The 19621-nt window shown below is 33.3% G+C and overlaps 1 protein-coding gene and 1 long non-coding RNA gene across 2 annotated transcripts; one reads left to right on the plus strand and one right to left on the minus strand.

Moving 5' to 3' along the window:
- Positions 1-10601: 10601 nt before the first annotated feature.
- LOC106426325 (myb family transcription factor PHL5) lies at positions 10602-13533 on the plus strand. The gene is made up of 7 exons (XM_013867054.3): positions 10602-11243; positions 11346-11580; positions 11940-12016; positions 12102-12141; positions 12221-12275; positions 12543-12612; positions 12970-13533. The coding sequence occupies exons 1-7, from the start codon at positions 10830-10832 to the stop codon at positions 13195-13197; spliced, it is 1119 nt and encodes a 372-aa protein (XP_013722508.1). The 5' UTR covers positions 10602-10829; the 3' UTR covers positions 13198-13533.
- Positions 13534-14071: 538 nt separating this feature from the next.
- Positions 14072-19440, minus strand: LOC106426301. Its single transcript, XR_001285285.3, has 7 exons — positions 19238-19440; positions 18900-18984; positions 18473-18768; positions 18177-18379; positions 17989-18097; positions 14464-17880; positions 14072-14385 (listed from the first exon to the last, which is right to left on the minus strand). It is a non-coding gene; the product is annotated as an uncharacterized LOC106426301 (long non-coding RNA).
- Between the last annotated feature and the right edge of the window lie 181 nt (positions 19441-19621).

The raw sequence follows: 19621 nt of genomic DNA on the forward strand, positions 1-19621 counted from the left end.
TTCGTCGTTTGTTAATACTATAGATTTCTCCATTGTTTTCTTGTTCATGTAAATAATTCAGCAGAAAAGGTCATTACTCATTACTAAACATATCTAATTACCAAACAATTAAACGCTACCGAAAGATGTTTTTTTTTTTTTTTTTTGTAAACTACTACCGAAAGATGTTATTGAAACATCAAAAGATGGATCGAATTAACATTATAATTAAAGCTTTAGTCCAAAAAAACATTATAATTAAGCTAAGGTGGTCAAGAACTTAACCAACAAAACAAGCATACATTATTTGTAAAAATAAACCTACAAGTGCACTTACGCGTTATAAAATTGCGGCTACAATTTTAAGTACTTAAATTTCAAAATTTCACTATCAGTCTGTTAGAGCATCATTTAGTGGACAATTTCTTTAGTAAAATTTTAATATTAATATATTTTTGTTGTGTAGCTAAAATTAAAACAAATAATATGTAAAATCATTCATAAAATAACATGTGGCATCAGTGCCGGTCCAAACTATCATGGCGCTTAAAGCGTAACAAAAAGTAATGCCCCTAAATATAAGTATATAACTAAAAACTTTATATAGTTAAAATATTAAAATAATACTATTAAACATTATATTATTTTTAAAAAATATAAAATATTAAAATAACATTTTTGAAAAAAATATTCTAGATTTTTTTGAGAAAACAATTCCCTAATTTCAAATAATCAAGTATCTATACTATTAAAAGGGAACGAATCCTAAAAAATCTACTACTAAAAGTTATTGGACCTATTAGTTAGACTAAAACCACATAATTCAACCTATATTTTACCCAAAGTAATATTCCGTATATAATTTCATTAATGTCTACGAGAAGAGATGTCGTAACAAACTTAACAATATTCTACATAAATATTTTATTATTATTTCACTTAGTACAGAAAAACTAAGGAAGGAAATAATCATAACAAACAGATTCAATATTCAATGTATATAGTTTTTGGACCCTACATATATAATCGAACATGATACAAACCATTTTGATAAATACCTTCGTAATACAAATGTAACAATATTCATTGTTCTAACTTCTAATTAAGTGATATGTTATTCATGTATTTCTTGAATTTTATATGAAATATTATTACAAATTTAATATCTGAAATTTAAAACTATATCAATAACAAAAATTGGTTTTATTATAATGTAAATTGATATTTATAACTATGATATATGCCAGGAAATTCATTTTTAATTTTAAATTGACAGCTCATGTGTTAATATCAATGTTTTGAAAACCGGACGAGATATTGACTCGGCATTGTAGTTGTGTCATTAACCGGTTTTAAATTTTAATTTAATTTTAAATTAAGTAAATATATAGATGTAAATATAGCTATAAAATAATTTTGATACAACTTTCAATCAATGTTATATTCTAAAACTGATATGAAAATAAAATTAAAAATTAAAAAAAAAACCTGACAAAAACTAATTTATTTAGATACGTGTTAGGAAACAATATGAACCTTTGAAGAAATCTTAATAAAATTTTCAATTTTTTTTTATTTATTTCACTTGAATTTGAGAAAATCAGGTTTTATTATCAAACTGGATCACCGGTTTTAATGATTTAACTGGTTTTCGACCAGATTTGTCGGTTTAACTCAAACCCAGTTTTTAACACAATCCAGTGCGAGTCATGGTCTGATTTGTTCGATCGTACGGCTTGGTCCGGTTTTCAAAAAAATTGTTAATACATTTCAATAATTAAAATATATATCTTAAATAATGAATATCTTTACCGTTAAAAACATATATATCATCTTTGAATCTATTTCGAGCAAATATAAAATATAACAAATAATAAATAATAAATAATAAAAACATTGATGATTAATAATTATAATGTGAAACACAAAATATTAATACTTTTTAAATCAACTAAAGATTTTTTAAAAATCCGCGCTTTTAAAGCGCGGATCAAAATCTAGTTTTAGTTAAGTCTTATTTCGTTTATTATAGATAATCTTTTATAAGATTCTATAAAAAAAATTATTTTTACATAACTAAAATCAGAATAGACAGTAAGAAATTTCTTTTGTGTTTAAACAACAATCATTCATTGTTTAGAGTTTCCAGCCATTTTTGTAATTTTGCATTTGACAACCTTTCTAAATATAATCCTATTTTCTGGTAGTATTTTTTTACAAATCCAAAAGTTTATTATTATATACTAGAACAAAACATGTGATAAAATCATGTAATATCAATTCGCCTTGTTTAATTTTATTGAATTTCAAAAGTTTATACAATATTACAAGAACTTAGACAAAAAAAGAGAAATGATAGAAAATACAACTATTCTGATAAAGAAAAGAAACTAAAAATCCTCCGTCAAAAGAATCAAATCTATAATTAGAAAAGGAAAAATGTTATCAAAAAGAGGAATAAAGGACGTGAGCATCGAACCATTACCAGACTAAAACAGTTATTGCAAATTTTGGTGCCATATAGTATAACTATACTTTTATGAAGCCTAAGCCCATGCCTTACGGGCTTTAGCCCAGGGCTATGAATCTCTTATCGACAAAGTCGCTTGATTCTTCCCCTTTTACACTTTCTCTCATGCTTTATTAAATTTTTATTATTATAAATGTGAAACATTTCAAGAGATACCATTCTAGTGCGGGTGCTCTTAACTTCATAAACCATACCTAACTTTGATGATCTGTATTAGTAACCATGCATGCATCAACTGATCACTAAATCAGGGTACGCATCATGCGTCTTACTTGACTAGATATATAATATGGACTCGAAATGCATTTTAACTGAAAAGATATCTACGATATGCAAGTTTATGGTGACATGACTTTTGATTGTCACTATTCAAGTAGTCAGAGTAGAAGAAAACTGATCATTCGAAAAAAAGAGTAGAAGAAAACTAAGAATCCAGTGAGTCCTGTCCTCAGTCTTCGGTCATGGAGGTTTTGCGCAATATGAGCTTAATTGATGTCTTCGAGCCCATCAAAATATTTTTTTTTTTTTTTTTTTGATTAATCAGGATGGGTTCGGGCCTTTGGCCTTAATCCCCCCCTGAGCCCGGAACCAGCATGCGTCTGTACCCACCAGGGGGCCTAAGTCATTCCGTGGCCGGGTCTCGAACTCGTGATGGCGGGCACCTCAGCCGAGGTTCCTATACCACCCCATCAAAATATATGATCAATTAGATTCACGAAGACTTTGTTTAGACCGAGCGTAGAGTCCTTTTGGAATAAAACATTTACTTTATTCTCAAGTTAATTTTAAATATATAGAAATACATAAAATAATTTCAAGCGTGGATTGTTTTTCGTAGTCATATAGTCGAAATTTTAATGTTTTAAAAGAACTGTGAACATGCTTAAGAGCTAGGTTGCATGGAAACAGAAACGGATACGGATACGCGGAAACGTTTTAGAAACGTCTATAAAATATATATAGATAGTGAAACCTCTATAAATTAATAATGTTGGGACTACACCAAAACTATAATTTTTTATTAATTTATAGAGATATTAATTTATCGATATATTAATTAAACAAAAAACTCAATTTGGGACTATAAAATTATATTATTTTATAGAAATTTTTAGTGTATATTAATTTATAGAGTATTAATTTAAAGAGGTTATACTGTATATGTAACTTATTAATATTTTTATTCATTTTATTATGTTTAGTATATCTTAGATACAAATAAACAAAAAGTCATTCTATTTAATCATACGAAAAAGTCATCATTAAACATCAAAATCATATAAAAAATTCAAAATAACAAAAATCCAGTACTTAAATATTAAATAATTTAACTAAAATAAAAATCATAACAACAAATCATAACCAATTGGAAAGTTCTAACATTTCCAGAAGAGAAACGCGAGTTTTCAAAATATAAATATGAGTTTCCAAAATAAAAACACAAGTTTTCACTAAGTTTCAAAACTGAGATTTTCAAAAAACGAGTTTCCAATGCGTTTCAGCGAGTTTTCGAGAGATTCCGATTCCGAAACGTTTCCAAAACGTGAAACGTACCTTCAACCGAGTTTCCATGCAACATAGCTTAAGAGTTAAATAAAACAAATCGAACTCGTCTATTTTCAATTAATATTCATTAATCACTCCTAAATTCTAAATGATCAATTCTAGTTTACCAGGATTTAAAGAATAATAAGTACTACTAGTTTCTTTTCATAACTGTAAAATACATAGCAGCATGGAGATACATAGTTTTTAACCCTAAACGGAGGTACTTTTTTTTTTGTTCAAAACGGAGATACTTTCTTAGAATGTGATTTTTAGATTATTTAGGACTCGTCTGCCCATATGTGTAGATTCTGAAGGATTTGGTTTCTTACTATATCGTGATTCTTATACATAAAATATTTTCTTAGAACTTATTTTTTATATATTTCTCAAACTTTAAATAGAGGTCAAATTTCTTCAGATATCGCCTTTAACAAAGTCTACTCTAATTTTTCTCTGCTAAGAGAAAAAATAATAAACTTTTTTTTGTGCCAACAGAGAATAATATTATGGAATTATAAAATAAATTTACCTCGATATCGAACATTTAAAACAAAAAATATTCAATTAAAAAGTATCAAATATTTGTTATGTCAACACGTGTCAGGGGTCCATCTGTGGCGAAGACGAATATAAAGTCCAATTTGCAAACAATTGGGAAATAAAATATGAATAACTATGAACCTGTCTCAAGAAACGTAATTGAATAAATAAAGTGGGAAGTAGGGCTGAGCGTTTTTAACTCAACCCGAAGTACCGACCTTAATCCGAACCGAAAAAACCGAAACCGAATCCGAACTGTTTTACAAAATTATCCGAATGAGACTTATGAACTTACTACTTTGGACTTTGGTTAAAACCCGAACCAAACCGAAATCCAAATCAGGATCCGAAGATATCCGAAATTAGTTAAATATGTTAATATTTTTATATATATTAAGGTGATTTAGATATTTTAGAGTATTCAAAATATTTTTGTAGTTTGTTTTATTTGTTATTTTGAATACTTTTTAGTTAATTTAGATAGTTTAACTAATTTTTAATTAGATTTGTAAATAATTTATATATTTTGAAAAAAAATTGGTCAATTTTCGAAGTTTTTAAAAATATATTTTTGTACGATTTTAAGTATTGGTTAAATCCGATCCGAACCGAACCCGGAATGAACCGAACCGAATCCGATCCTATAATTAGTTATGAGCATAACACCGAAAATCAGAAAATCTGAATCATCCGGACCGAAACCGAACATACCATCGAACGTCCAGGCCTAGTGGGAAGTGCGAGTTGTAAGACTGCTATTGGGTATTATTCTAACACGTAGGGAGAATCTTACAGTTGTTCCACTGTTGCTTTCCATTTAAAATTGATTCATTGATTATGGACCCCCTTATGTTATTTTCCAATACCAAACATCTCGTTTTTTTGGGACCATCTTTCTTTAGAAGAAATAGCCATCAGAATTTTTTTAATAAAAGACAATTATATGAAAAATAATCAAAGAGTTACAACTTGAGTATATGTCACTGTATTTTGCGTATTTTGTGAAGATTGAGTTGTTACGATCAGAGTTTTTTCTTGCCTTAACGTTAAATTATTTTTTCTGACTAATCCTAACGTTTAATTGTTTCATTTTCTATCGTTAGGTTTTAGTACACGCATCAAAAAGAGATAAAAAAATCTGATATGTCTTTGTTTAATACTAAGTAAACATATTTTATGTAGATGCTATACACTAGGGTTAAATATTTTTGGAACAATTCCTAGTTTTGTTGAGAAACTCTCTCGAGCACGCATCTCAAGGCGCCGTTTCGATGGATCTTCCAACCACGCCACTCTTTCCTTCTCTCTCTGAAACAGCTCTGCTCCTTTCTATGGCCATGATGGTGACTATTCCTCCGTCGTGTCTCCGCCCCCTTCCAGATCCGCCGCCCCCGTCGTTCCTTGGCCTGATGCAGCACTGTTCTTCCTCCTTGAAGATGATGGTGACAGCCCTTCCTCCTCTTTCACAGCCCAGGCCTCCTTCAGATCCGGCGCGGAACAAGCATCTTCCGATTGAAACTTCTCCCGTTAAGCCACCAGAACCTCCAGACCCACCAGATGTCTCTGTCAGCCTCGTTCTTTTCACTTCCTCCAGCTCTTCTCCACAAGCTACTCAAGTCCTAGATCTGATGTTTAATATTTCAAGGGTTTCAAGTAATCTCAGTGATGATGGTGTTGTTCTTGTGTTCACTGGTGACACCATCTTTGTCAACTGGCGTTCTTCTCCTGTGGTATACATGTTGTATCTTTGTCAGCTCGGAAATGAGTCTTCTCCCGGCTCTTATTCCAACTTTCATTTTATCAATCCGCTTATAGACGTCCAGGTCCACCTTAGCTCCTTACTCTCTGTTTACTCCTATTCTTTTGGAAAGGATGCAATGCTAGATGTGTGGGTGACTCTGGATTTGTGGTTTCTGGCTTTATTTGGTAGTGTACTGATGGACTCAGTGTCCTTTGGTTATATCTTTGTGCCTCTTAGTGATTTTTATGTTGTGTTGATGCAACTCTCTACTGCAGTATGCAGTCCTATTATTGTATTCAATCTGGTTTGTGGTGCAGCGTCTGTGTGTTTCTTTTTTTGGTGGCAGTTGAAAGAGACAATCATTGTGATTTGTTGCTTGGTGAATATGGTTATGGCGGGTATTGATTGTCCGCTTGGCTCCTGTTTGGAGCAGTCTCTTTTCCCAATATTTCCTCATGTATGGAGTGAATTGGATGAACATGTGTGACTGGTATTGCAAGGATTCTCCTCCCGGCTAACGCTCTTAGTGCAGTGGTTGTGACTCTCAGAGTTACCCGAGATGCAATCGTTCAAGAAACTCATGAAACCGTTGTAATGCGATTTCTAATGTTTACTTGTTGTGATTTGTATTTTCATTCTATCTTAGGTTTATCTGTTTCGTATTCCATTGGGCTCTTTGTAGCTTTGTTGTACTCTCTTTTCATGGAGCTTAAACTCTTCTAAATTTAATACAAGTTGGTTTTTCAAAAAAAAAAAAAAAAGGTAGCCTCTACGTACGCAATGTAGAACAAAATAAATAAATATATAATCTGATCAAATATATATTTATTTGAAAACCAGAACAACAAAAATTAGCTGATTAGATATATTTGGTTATTTTGGCATGATCACATATATTGATTTAAAGACTGTATTCTGGAGCTATGATAATTGATGGGCAGCAAATCATGTACGTAAATTCAAAGGAAAACAAATCACCGCACATACATTAGTGATGTTATGTCGCCACTCGTAAAATTTGATAACGTATGTATAATATTTTGTTAATGCCAAATCTCTATTAACGTACGCAAGTATATATAACTTTGAATGTTGTCTTGTACATATATATTTGTCACTAATAACGCCTTCACCAGATTAATGCGTTCATAGGAAAACGACAATAATAAATATTGATTATGCCTTTCATAAAACTGATAATATAAGAAGATTTGTGTGTGAATAGAAAGTGAGAATGTGTGTTGAAAGATGGTACCAATAATCGGTACCAGTAGTTTAAAAATTAACATAAAAGGTTTGAATTAATATAGAGTATGGAATACGAATATTGGAATGGAATTCGATACTGCTATATTTCTTTGTGGTCTTACCTATAGTCTTATTATTAATATAAATGTTGTTTGGGTCTCGAATGTGGTTTGCTTCTAAACAAATTTTGGAAGTGGAATTTGAATCTCTAAATGATTTTTAACGAGTGACACAATTAGTGTTACCAAAAAAAAAAGATTTTTAAAAATATAAAATCTAATTGGCGCGTCGTATCAATTATAAATAATAAATAAAAACTAAAAAAAAAAGGACAAGAAAAAGTTGAATTGGGCCAAAACAACACATTGAAGATGGCAAGCCATTTTTATCCATCCTATCCAGAATAATTCGATATGACTTTTTTAGACCATCCATCAAATTCATGCTCGTAAAAAAAGAACAAAATGTATGCGAGAATCGTCGTTATAGACACATTATAAAGAAAAGATGCTCATGTAGATATATTCTCCCATATCTTGGGTAGAACAATATAAAATTCATAGTAAATTATTATTTATGTTCAATGGTCTTAACTGTATCCCAAACCCAATCTACCTTTAATTTTGACAAACACAGTTTTATTTTGATTGGGCATTGAGTTATATAGTATAGTTACATCAATATCTGTAGCTGTCAATGTAGTCGTGTTAAATACTTATTTCAAGTTTCAAACCAAGACATCCCTCAAAAAGATTTGTCAACCATAGATCCAATAATATATATGAAATTTTATATCGATTAAACTAAAATTCAAAATTTTGGATGCTCCCTATATATGCATTATGAACTTTTCAGTAGTGTTTTTGAATGTTCATTATTGTAGTTTTATGATATGTGTGTAATTTATCACATCACAAAGCATCACTACACAAACGATGGCGACCATTAAATTTCTCGACGATGGTCCGACTTGGTGTTTGATCTTTATCATGTCGTGTCTCTGGTGAGTTTGGAAAAAATCTACGTTTTTTGTTGGTTGAAATTGTTTCAAATGAGACATGGATGTTAAATCACTCTGTATCTATATGTTTCTGAATCGTCCTTCGGTTATTTTCTTTATTTATTAACAATCTTATTTGTATCTGATTATTTTTTCTCAGCAAGGTATGTGCTTTTGAGATGGTAAAAGAAATAATCTCCCATGTATCAATCATCTATCTATCTTATTAAAATAGAAGTACATTTATAAATTAACTCTTAAAACTTCAATTTATTTACGCTTCAATGCCACTGAATTAATAATTAATTTTATCTTTAAACATTAACTGTCTTTTCCTAATTTATACACAATTACCTAAAATAAATTCACAACAAATTCATGATAAATATTAAATTTAATTAATACACTACAATTCGAAATCCATATATTTAGGATCTTCTTAATTGGCAAGTCTTAAATTATAGAAATACATGACTTAATAAATTTTAACAGATTTATAATCAATATTTTCCCAATTTACTTTGTTTTAATTTTTCTTAAAAATAAATTTTGCTGAGTAATACATATATAAATATGAATTATTATAAAATATTATAAAATATATTTTGATGCTATAGTAAAATAATGGAAGTATTTAATAACCATAATTACATTATTACACCAAGTAATACCAATGGTTAAACTAAAAAAAAAATCATTTAATTTACAATATAATTCTGTCAAAGTTTACAATATACTTAACTAAAATAACTATAATTGTAAATATATATATTTTTAGATTGATATTCAAAATTAATTTTAATATTTCACATGATGAATATGTCTGATATTTTTATTTCGTTATGTGTGTCATTAGTTTTAGTCAAATAGAATTATATGAAACTCAACATGCATTTATATAAAATTGATTTCGAATATGGAAGATGTGTCATCAATTAATAAACATGATAAAAACGTGATATAATGTTAAATATAAAACAATAATTAATTTACATTAACATAAAAAACTTGTAAAAACCACCTACCACCGATTTAGGTATCCGTTTACTCAATTTAGAATACAATATCGTTTTAAAAATATATAGTTATATTTTCATTATTTATTAGTAATAACTAAAAATTTAAAAATACATACAATAATCATTTATATAATATATACATAAATATAAATTGTTCCATTTATATATTATTGGTAGCTTATTTTTATACAAATTAAATTTCACTCAAAATCAAATACAATAAATTTATATGATAAAAATATGGTGATGTAATTGAATGTTAAAAATAAAATATAATTACTCAATGTAATAAATAAAATTATTATGTTTAAAATTTTATATTTAACAATTATATAATATGCGTCAAAACTTAAATAATATAATTTATACAAAACAAAATTTTACTTATAAAAATAAAAATAAATATCCGTGCGGTCGCACGGGTGAAGCTCTAGTTTCAAATTAAATCTATCGAACATAGTTTTTATAAGTTTGATCCAAGTCTGAAGCATAGAGAAAGGCCTGCGCAACATATGTGTATGCATGGTTTAAGAGAATCGGTTAGGGCTTAAAATGAATTAATAATGTAATTGAGTTCCCAGTGGTCTTACGTACTATTTTTGTTTGCAAACTTTTCTGATGTTTCTATAAGAATAAATAATTAAAGCCATCAATTAAGTCTCGAATTCATTCATGTTTTATGCATATAACATTAAGTGAGTATCTCTATGCATGGGTTAACAGGATGAGTTAGGGTTTCAGAATGAATTAATAATACTTAAGCCTTTTTCCGTGTGCGTTCTTACTATTTTAATGAACAAACTCTTTTTAAATGCTTCCACAATTGAAGAAGAATAAAGACAAGTCTAAGCAAGTGGGAGTTTAATTAAAATTACTCTTATAATATTTGTTTTTGAAATAAGAATTTTTGGACTTTTGCAATTATGGCCATTGGATGGTTAAAAAATGCGCACTCCTATCCATTTTTAGAATAATTAAAAGAAAAGGTATCGCCTATATCAATACTAATCCCTCTTGCACCTGAAGACTTTGGAGGAATGCAAAGAGATTCCAGTAAACCAAAAAAAAAAAACAACACAATATATTTCATTTCGATCGTTATCCCTCCGATTTTTGTGTTTACTCGAAACTTATTTTCATTCTATTCAGTATATCATCGAACGTGCGACAAGATCATATGTTTCTGATGCAAAAGAGGCAACCCGGGTCTCTCTTTGGTCTTTAATGGATAACAACTTTGAATCCTCAAACGCTTCACAAGGAAGCCGACTACAGTTGCAGCCGCAACCGCCCCAGCCGTTTAATTTACAAGACGTGGATACGATCCATTACAGTCAAACCTCTCCATGGACTACCGAGACGTTTTCAGGTTTCACTCCATACGATTGCATAGCTAATCAATCTTTCTCCTTACAATGTTCATCTTCAAAACCCTATCCTCCCTCGTTTCATTCGTACGATCATCAATCTTCGGATCCTCCATCATTGGACCAATCCCAATCGATGGTTCCTATGCAACCTAGTTCGGATCAATATTTAAAGCCATTATATAAAAGCTCATGCGTCAACAATTTTTCAGCAACAAATGCTTCATCAGCCTCATACTCGCTTTGTTTTGGAGCAAGTCAAGATCCACAAGTATGCCAAACAAAACTCCTTTTAAAATCTTTTTTCTTATAATCTTTATTTATTTTTTCAAATAGTTTTTTAACACTGATGATTCTACTTGATGGCTTGCAGGAAGTATGCAGGAGGAACTATAGTAATTCTAATGTAACACAACTGAATTTCTCATTGTCACATCATCAACCTAAGCAAACTCATTCAAGATTTTCTTCGCCTTCCTTCTCAACCTATGGAGGGTCCATGGTTCGTAACTATGGGACGGTTACGGGGAACAAGACACGGATAAGATGGACTCAAGACCTTCATGACAAGTTCTTGGAATGTGTAAACCGCCTTGGTGGTGCTGATAGTAAGTTAGAAACATTAGCGATACGTACTTCAACTTTAGAGTTAGAGGAATTAAACATTAGTTCTCTATCACTTGATCTAGCTAGTAACTTTGTTTTAGCATAAAATTATGTTTTGATGTGAATATGCATCATGGACGGTCGCGTATTAACCATAGCATATAGATGTTATGATGATTGCATGAGATCAAAAGTCATATTATGCGCTCTCATTTAACATTATGAGTGGATTCAAAAACTTTATCCTGTGAAGCAATATCAGCACTATTTGAAAAAAAAAATTGATATTTGTTTGCGGATAAAGGGGACATTGTTTCTTTGGTTGGTCACTAAAAAGTGTAACTGGTGGAAAACTATGCAGAGGCAACACCTAAAGCGATATTGAAGCTGATGGATTCTGAAGGACTCACAATATTTCATGTTAAAAGCCACTTACAGGTTAACGTTACTTCTTCTCTATTTTCATTTTTTTGTTTTGTTTTAAAAATCCTTTTATTCAATAGTTCTTGGGGTTATATTTCAGAAGTATAGGATTGCGAAATACATCCCTGATCCTCGAGAAGGTAAACTGAGTAATACAGTGACTATATATAGATTAATAAATTGGAAATAATGCAAATCGATGAGTTTATGTTGTTGCAGGCAAGTTTGAGAAGAGATCTTGTTCCAAAGAGCTGTCACAGCTAGACACGAAAACGTATATGTTTTATTTCTCCTTAGGTTTTGGGTTGAAAAAAATAATGTTATTTATTACTAAATAGCCCTCGATCTATTTTTCCTCCATATAAGTCCAAAGTTCATGACATACTTGATGACATCATGCCTTACGGGAGCAATAACAACGAGATATTAACATTATTCAGAAACAATAAATAATGAGCTGTTATTGATTTTTTTTTCTTTTGCTATGAAGCTGTTATTGATTTTAATTTACATTTTGTTTTGTTTGATATCGTGGAGGCAGTGGAGTGCACATTAAAGAGGCACTCCAGCTTCAACTTGATGTTCAGAGGCATCTTCATGAACAACTAGAGGTACGTTACAAAATGAGCACAATTACTTATAACTTAACATATGCTTGTCCTAGTTCCCCCAGTATAGTATTTGTGGGGTTAAATAGGTTTTCTCTCATCAATTTCATTATGTCCTCAAAATTGCATTTAAAGATAAGAATTTCGTTTTATAAACACATATATGTTAAACTACATCAAAAGTGTTTTAAAATAAATAATGTTTATAAATAATAAAGGCTTTCTAATTAGTTGAATGTTTGAACGTTTTGTGGCTCTTAATCAGTTTAATTTCATATGTTTATTTCGCTAGTGAGCTATATTTATTCATACTTATCTGCCTAAATACATCTTTTTACCAACACTCATTTATTTCTATAGATTCAACGAAACCTACAAGTGAGGATCGAAGAACAAGGGAAACAATTGAAATTAATGATAGAACAACAGCAAAAAACAAAAGAGAGTCTTCTCAAGTCACCAAACGCCGAAGTATCGTTGCCTCTCTCCGCTTTCGATCACTCTCCTCCACCTTTCTCGTTACAAGACGCCGAAGCCATGATGCTACCAAGTTATGAAGACACTCATTTCCAATCAAAGATAAGTTGAACAACGAGAGATTGGCTAAATAAAAAAAGGCCTAAAGCATGTTTTCTACTCTATTCAAAGTTGTATGAAGTCATAAGAGTCGCGACAAGAGAATTATCAAAGTGCTACACACACTAACACTTGGAAACAGAATCAGGTACTTTATGTGTGCAAGTGGTGTGTGATGGGGTACGTCTTAGTCATAGACTAGTAGATGTGTGAGATTATTCTTAATTATCTATTTGTTTTAAAAGAACTCATACAAAGAGATAGCTTCTTAAATTAGTAACGCTACTTTTACCATTGTGCATGAGCAACCCCACGTTTTATGCTTTTTAATATATTCTACTTTGAATATTCAATTTAATTCGTTCATCTTTTTTCTTCTTCCCAAAACTCGATCACTCTAGTAGACTATTACGTAAACACAAGAAACTGCATATATTATTTTGAAAAATGAAGATCATGAGCTCATAATAGCAAGTGATTTTGATATGTTTGACGATGTTTACAAAAGCAGGATAAAAGGAAGGTAAAAACACCTCAATCGTGCTGCATAAAATCTATGCATGGAAGTGGTCGGGAGCGGATCTAGCCATCTAGGACTATATTAAATGGGGCACATGACCTTTTTACATTATGTTTAATTTTCCAAGTGTGACATTCATCAGGTTTTATACTAATTATTACTATAGGAAAAGTTAAAAATAAGACGCGGCACGGGACCACGTACCATTGGCTTCGAGTCCGCACATGGAAGTGGTTGATAAGTGGTCCATCCATTTCATGCTCATTCCAATGAGTTATGATGATTTTTGATGGTTTAGATTAAGCTAGATATTATCGCAAGTACGTAATTATATCAAGCGTTTAATTAAAGGACAACCTTTGATCCCAAAGAAAAAAAACATTTAACTAAAGGATAAAAAAATGTACTCCAGAACTTGTCAACAAAGTAACATTCATTATGTAACTATAATTTTCTACTGGAATAAATTTTACATTCTTTCAAAAATAAAAATTTAACTAAAGGACCGCTTAAAAATACGGCCACGTGGCAAGGCGAGGCCCGTATACGGTATGACTAGTTGACTTGTTGACTCCAACGTCCGTAACCGCTTCTGCTGACGTGGAATCTTCGCGCGTTTACGCTTCCGTTCTGTTTTTGATCTTTCTCTCCTCCGAAACTTTCCCGGAAAGCGAGAGAAACTGCGAGAAAATCAGAAAACACTATCAGTGCTCTGCAGCATCCCTACTCATACACATACACTCTCTATCGTCTCTTACCTTCCCCGAGATGACAACCAAACAGCAATCGCGTTACCTCGCTGCAATTATCTCCACGGTGATGCTTTTTACGCTGGCTGAGACCTATACTAATCCACTCGAAGGTAATTAATTATCTAGATTCTCACCTGATTCTTGGGGTTTAAATCGCGTGCTTAGATCTTTTGCTGTTACTTGTTTCTTTGTTAGTTTCGGCTCTTGAAGATCTCCACAAGTCTTTAAACAATCCACAGCAGCTGAGAGGATGGAGATTCGAGGGAGGAGGAGATCCATGCGGAGAACTCTGGATTGGAGTTTACTGTTCTGGATCGTCTATAGTAGCCTTGTAATTTCTCTCCCCCACAGTATTATCATAGTTTCGAACAAAAACAATCTGATTCATATGATCTCGCAGGCAGCTACGAGGGCTAAGTCTTTTGGGGAGTCTTGGAAACAACCTTCACCGTCTCCACAGTTTGAAGAACATGTAAAGCAAAGTTTCCCTCTTCTTGATTGTTAGAGACTTTGAATCACTAAAATCCTTTTTGCTTTGTGTATAGGGATGTTAGCTTCAATAACCTCCAAGGTGACATTCCTTTTGGCTTGCCTCCAAACGCTACCCACTTGTAAGCGTTGTTCATCATTTAAGCTTTACACCAGCAGAGTGCAGTTCAGAAGATTTTCTCCTTTGTTTGTTTGATTACAGAAACATGGCTTATAACAATCTGACTCAGAGTCTCCTTTTCTCTTTACCTCTCATGACATCTCTTCTCTCTCTGTAAGTAGCTTATAACAATCTAACCTTGCTTTCTGCTGATCTGTTAAGTAATGGCTTGCTCTGTCTTCTAGGAACCTGAGCCATAATTCATTATCTGGACCTCTGGCAAATGTGTTTTCCGGGTTACAGATCAAAGAAATGTGAGTCTTCTGTTAGCCTTTCATCGTGATATGTAGATGCACGATACCTCATTCATCTTCAAATGATATTTGACTTTGCCAGGGATCTCTCATTCAACAACTTGACGGGAGATCTACCGAGCTCTTTTGGAACTCTAATGAATCTGAATTCACTGTAAGCTATCTCCAAATCTTATCTGTAGTCTGCTTTGTAACTTAATAATGGTTTTTCTGCTGTGATAACAAAAATGCAGGTACCTTCAGAACAACAGGTTTACAGGATCTATCATCTATCTCGCAGATCTTCCTTTAACTGACCTGTAGTTAACTCTCTTTATGCTTTGATTTTGCATTTCATTGAGCTTCTTCCTTGATTTTAATGAGCTCAAAAACGCTTCGTTGTTGCACATGTCTTCAGGAATATTGAAGATAACCAGTTCAGTGGTATCTTCCCTAGTAGTTTTCAGTCCATTCCTCATCTGTGGTGAGTTATTACCCCTCTCTTCTCAAAAATTGGCTCAGACACCTAAGAATCAGTATAATCAGTGGTGTTTTGCTGAGCAGGATTTGGGGAAACAAGTTTCATGTAGAGCCCAACTATAAACCGTGGAAGTTCCCTCTGGACGTCATACCGATGATTCAAAATGCCCGTGGCTATCCAACGACTCAGTCTAGTGCCATCATGGACTTTCCCAGACCTCAGAAGGTCAGAAAGAAGAAGAAGGGCTTAGGAGCAGTGAGTATTGTTTTGCTGGTTGGCGGATTGGCTTTGCTTGGAACTTTCTTTGCAGTTTTTGCAGTTCGAATGAGTCATCATCGACGTTCACCGAACCTTGCTGCGAGTCAAAGAAGCAGCAATAGCACAACATACTCTCTTCCAGTCAGTACAAACCGAGGTGATCTATACCTTTCTCTCCCCTAATTATCAGTTATCACCATAGCCATTCTCTGATTCCTCAGGACTGATTTTTTTTTACCTTCAGATTTAACAGAATTTTCTATTGCACCGCCAGTTCTTCAGCTGAGACATATACCTCCTCCACCTGTCAGAACCGATAAAACAGCAAGACGAAACAGCTTCTCTGCTACATGCCAATATCCAGCATACGCGAAGCTTTTCTCAGCTGCTGAGCTTGAACTGGCAACTAACAGTTTCAGTGATGAAAACATACTCGAAGAGGGTCCTCTTGGTTCTGTTTACAGAGCAAAGTTGCCTGATGGTCAAGTATAACTTCTCTTCTCTCTCTCTCTTCAAAAATGGGAAACTTTCAATGTCACTCACTGGTGTTTTTCTTTAAAACAGTTGGCCGCTGTAAGAAACATCCCAATGTCTTCGCTGTCTTTACATGAAGAGGAAAAATTTACTGAACTTCTCCAAACAGCCTCCAAACTAAGACACCCAAACATTGTGACACTTCTCGGTTTCTGCATTGATAATGGGAAGCATCTTCTTGTCTATGAGTATGCCGGGCATTTGTCGCTGTACAATGCTATGCATGATGATGTATACAAGCCACTTTCTTGGGGCTTCCGTCTCCACATTGCTATCGGAGTTGCCCGAGCTGTAGAGTAAGTATACTTATCTTCTCAAACATAAAAGTAGCTTACTCCCAATCCTTGCAGAGACTTACTTTGACACCATCACTCAATATCTGATGAATCAAAAATTTCAGCTATTTGCACTCGTCGTTCAACCCTCCTATTGCCCATAGCGACCTGAAAGCAACAAACATCTTACTAGACGAAGAACTCACGCCTCGGATTGCTGACTGTGGGCTTGCTAGTTTAAGGCCACTCACAAGCAACAGTGTCAAGCTTCGGGTAAGTGAAGAACGGTACATGCTCTGGCGCTTCGTTCTTTTACTGGTAACTAATGAGTTGAGATTTGAAGCAGGCTTCAGAGATAGCGATACAAAACACTGGCTACATAGCACCAGAACATGGACAGCCAGGAAGCAGCGGCACAAAGAGCGACACTTATGCACTGGGTGTACTACTCTTGGAGCTGTTAACAGGAAGGAAAGCATTTGACAGGTACAGAAGCTTTTCACATACTTTGCCGGGTGCAATAGATAAGCTAAACAAAATTATTTGCAGCTCACGACCCCAAGGAGAACAGCTACTGGTGAAATGGGCATCAACCAGACTTCATGACAAGCGAAGCTTAGAACAGATGATTGATCAAGGCATAGCCGGCACATTCTCCTTAAGAGTCGCCTCACACTACGCATTCATCATCTCTCTATGCACTCAGGTAACTGTCAGTAGATTCATCACTTGCAAATAAAATAGCTAAATCATTCTTCCAACAAGCAGGCAGAGGAGTTTAGACCAGAGGTTTCAGAAATAGTGGAAGCACTCACTGGATTGATACAGAAACAGAACAAGGAAGCAGCAAGCAGTGTAGCAGACAAGACAGAGGTTGACCCTTTTAGTAAATCTTTCTACTCAACACGCACACGTTTCCCCTCCTCACCTACCTTCACCCACCTCTCCAACTGACCATTTTTCTGTATCTCTTCTTCATACACATTTTCTTTACTGTAAAAAAGAATAGATTTCAGTATCAGTGATGATGATAAAAACTAGTCTTTGTTTCTTAGTATATCACAGAAAAAAAAGTTATCTGATAGACTAACATGAGCTTACCTGTTTTGGCCATATTCAAGAGAATGAGTTCTGATCTTTCAAGCTCTCTCTTAACTTCGCTTCACGGTGTTTCTTCTCCTCCAGCTCCGAAACAAGTCTATCTAGGCATCTTTACCACAATTATACATATATCAGAAGATATGGAACTGACTTCGATACAATGCCAGAGATGATTTAACTTGAAATACCTTTTGGAGTTGAGAATTCAGATCCCGAGATATCCTGTTTGTTAGCAATGAGATGGCCATGTAGATATCAACCACCACTGGCTCGATGATTCAGGAGAATAATGCTGAAGAACCAAGGGGGCAACTGGTTGCGCATGGTGTTGCAAGGACAGAGTATCTTCGTTTCTCAGTTCTATCAAACGCTGGTTCAAAAATGCCTTAACCTGACACAAGAGAAACCACAACACATGTTTAAACGCACCCAAGAAGCATCCCCAGGATTACTATGGGCATTCAATAGTCAGGGATAAGAGTACCTCATAAATATCATCAAGGATCTTGTTCCTATATTCTGTCTCCACTACCTAAGACTAGAGTTGTGGAACCTCTCAACTGTGTCTGATTACTCCTGGCCTGTTTCTAGCAAAGCTGAATCAGCTATTTTCTTCTACCACAGGTGCTTCAACACTGACATCCCAAGAAATCAAAGATCTTTTTGGCCTCCAAGTAACTAATCACTGGAAGTAAAAGAAGGGTCACTTGGATGAGAAAACGACCGGTGTCACTAATCAGCATCAGACAGAGCCAAGCTCACGCATGCTTATGGTGTTTACTGTTCACAAAGATGCAAATCATAAATCTTTGGCCTTTTCAAAATCAAAGACTAACACTTTAAGTTTAAGACAGAAAATTCTTTGACCAAAAAAAAAAAGAAAGAAAATTCAATTTTCAGACAAAAGTTACCTTCAATGTCTTTAAGCAAAGATGAGAACTCTTTCAAGATTTTGACTCTGATCGCTGCCACCTTCCTCCCATCCACCAAACCATTCTTCGAATCCAAAAGAAAAAAAACAAAATTGAAATCAAATTAAGACTACAGTCTCGAAAACAAAATTCGAATTCAGACGTAGAACACGCGAAACAGAAACATATTAACATTCTTTTTTTTTTTGAATGAATGTTAAATTTATTCAAGACAAAAAAACACTTTTTTACAATGGATGTGTCTTTGTTTTAAAGAATTTGAATTTTTTTTATACATATTAACATTCAGTGTGCTCGTAATTGAGATTCTGCATTACCGACGAGGCGAGAGAAGGTGATGTCATGTCGATGGGGAAGATTTCGAACATCGTCGGGTGTCTGCATTTTAGGTTTTCCAGGAAACCTTTCTACGCACCAAAGTCTTTCAGCTCAAAAAGGTTTTGGAGTCTGGATTGAATTTGCTCTTCAAGACGGAAGAGAAACGCATCAACCATTCACAGGTCTCAATCCGGTTTGCGAGCTAACCGAACCAATTTACCCCGGTTCGTGCCTGATTAAATTTATTTGTGGATTTTAACGGATTTGTTGTTGGTTTACTGATCCACTAATTTTTTATTTTTTTAAAAAAATTTGATGTTTATGAACATTATGTTTTATGCATCATGAAATATGATTTTTATAAAAAAATATTTTTATAAATA

This window comes from Brassica napus, chromosome C3 (genome assembly GCF_020379485.1).
Source record: "Brassica napus cultivar Da-Ae chromosome C3, Da-Ae, whole genome shotgun sequence".
Classification (NCBI taxonomy): Eukaryota; Viridiplantae; Streptophyta; class Magnoliopsida; order Brassicales; family Brassicaceae; genus Brassica; species Brassica napus.